The following is a 1437-nucleotide window of genomic DNA, read 5'->3' as shown; positions in this document are numbered from 1 at the left end:
CTCCTGGGGCAGGGAGAGCACTGGCCTCTTGCTCTCTGGCTCCCTCCATTGTCCTCTGGTTTCTCCCCAGGCTCCCAGACATCCCTGCTCCTGGCTTTTGCCCTCCTCTGCCTGCCTTGGCTTCAAGAGGCTGGTAGGGTCCCAAGCGTACCCTTATCCAGGCTTTTTGACAACGCTATGATCCAAGCCCATCGCCTGCACCAACTGGCCTTTGACACCTACCAGGAGTTTGTAAGCTCTTGGGGAATGGGTGCATGTCAGGGGTGGCAGGAAGGGGTGACTTTCCCCCACTGGGAAGTCATGGGAGGAGACTCAGGAGCTCAGGGTTGTTTTCTGAAGCGAAAACGCCAGCAGATGAGCATACGCTGAGCGAGGTTCCCAGAGAAGTAACAATGGGAGCTGGTCTCCAGCATAGAGACCAGCAGTCCCTCTTGGTGGGGGCGTCCTTCTCCTAGGAAGAAACCTATATCCCAAAGGAAAAGAAGCATTCGATCATGGAGAACCCCCAGGCCTCCTTCTGCTTCTCAGAGTCTATTCCCACACCCTCCAACATGGAGGAAACGCAGCAGAAATCCGTGAGTGGATGGCTTCTCCCCCAGGCGGGGATGTGGGAGGCCCATGGTCAAAGGCTCCGTGCAGCACAGCCACTGTGTATCCTTCCCCTGCAGAACCTAGAGCTGCTCCGCATCTCCCTGTTGCTCATCCAGTCGTGGCTGGAGCCCGTGCAGTTACTCGGGAGTGTGTTTGCCAACAACCTGGTGTATGGCACCTCGGAAAGCGATGTCTATGACCTCCTAAAGAACCTAGAGGAAGGCATCCAAACGTTGATGCGGGTGAGGGTGGCGCCAGGGGTCCCCAATCCTGGAACCTCACTGGCTTCGAGGGCTGAGGGAGAGCAACGCTGCTGCCCTCTTTTTAGCAGGCAGGCCCTGACCCAAGAGAACTCACCTTAGTCTTCATTTCCCCTGGTGAATCCTCCAGGTCTTTCTCTACACCCTGAAGGGGAGGGAGGAAAATGAATGAATGAGACAGGGAGGGAGGGAACAGTGACCAAGCGCTCAGCCTCTCCTTCTCTTCCTTCACTTTGCAGAGGCTGAACGATGGCAGCCCCCGGACTGGGCAGATCTTCAAGCAGACCTACAGCAAGTTTGACACAGACTCGCACAAAGATGATTCACTGCTCAAGAACTATGGGCTGCTCCACTGCTTCAGGAAGGACATGGACATGGTCGAGACATTCCTGCGCATGGTGCAGTGCCGCTCTGTGGAGGGCAGCTGTGGCTTCTAGGTGCCCGCATGGCATCCTGTGACCCTTCCCCAGTGCCTCTCCTGGCCCCGGAAGGTGCCACTCCAGTGCCCACCAGCCTTGTCCTAATAAAATTGAGTTGTATCATTTTGTCTGACTAGGTGTCCTTCTATAATATTATGGGGTGGAAG

At 55.9% G+C, this 1437-nt stretch overlaps 1 protein-coding gene across 1 annotated transcript; it reads left to right on the top strand.

Annotated features, from left to right (window-relative positions):
• Positions 1 to 69: 69 nt before the first annotated feature.
• On the top strand, positions 70 to 1396 carry LOC113224572 (somatotropin-like). The gene is made up of 4 exons (XM_026453696.1): positions 70 to 231; positions 456 to 575; positions 669 to 833; positions 1091 to 1396. Exons 1-4 carry the CDS (start codon positions 178 to 180, stop codon positions 1286 to 1288), a joined length of 537 nt encoding a protein of 178 aa, XP_026309481.1. The 5' UTR covers positions 70 to 177; the 3' UTR covers positions 1289 to 1396.
• Positions 1397 to 1437: the final 41 nt, after the last annotated feature.

This window comes from Piliocolobus tephrosceles, unplaced genomic scaffold, assembly GCF_002776525.5.
Source record: "Piliocolobus tephrosceles isolate RC106 unplaced genomic scaffold, ASM277652v3 unscaffolded_45313, whole genome shotgun sequence".
Lineage (NCBI taxonomy): Eukaryota > Metazoa > Chordata > Mammalia > Primates > Cercopithecidae > Piliocolobus > Piliocolobus tephrosceles.
Note: the sequence above shows the minus strand (reverse complement) of the source record. Positions and strands in the feature narration are given on the sequence as shown.

Excerpts from the sequence above, each read along its gene's own strand:
- LOC113224572 (XM_026453696.1), top strand. The coding sequence starts at position 178 with ATGATCCAAGCCCATCGCCTGCACCAACTGGCCTTTGACACCTACCAG. Across the intron at positions 232-455 it reads TTGACACCTACCAGGAGTTT|GAAGAAACCTATATCCCAAA; the intron begins GTAAGCTCTTGG and ends TCCTTCTCCTAG. Across the intron at positions 576-668 it reads AGGAAACGCAGCAGAAATCC|AACCTAGAGCTGCTCCGCAT; the intron begins GTGAGTGGATGG and ends CTTCCCCTGCAG.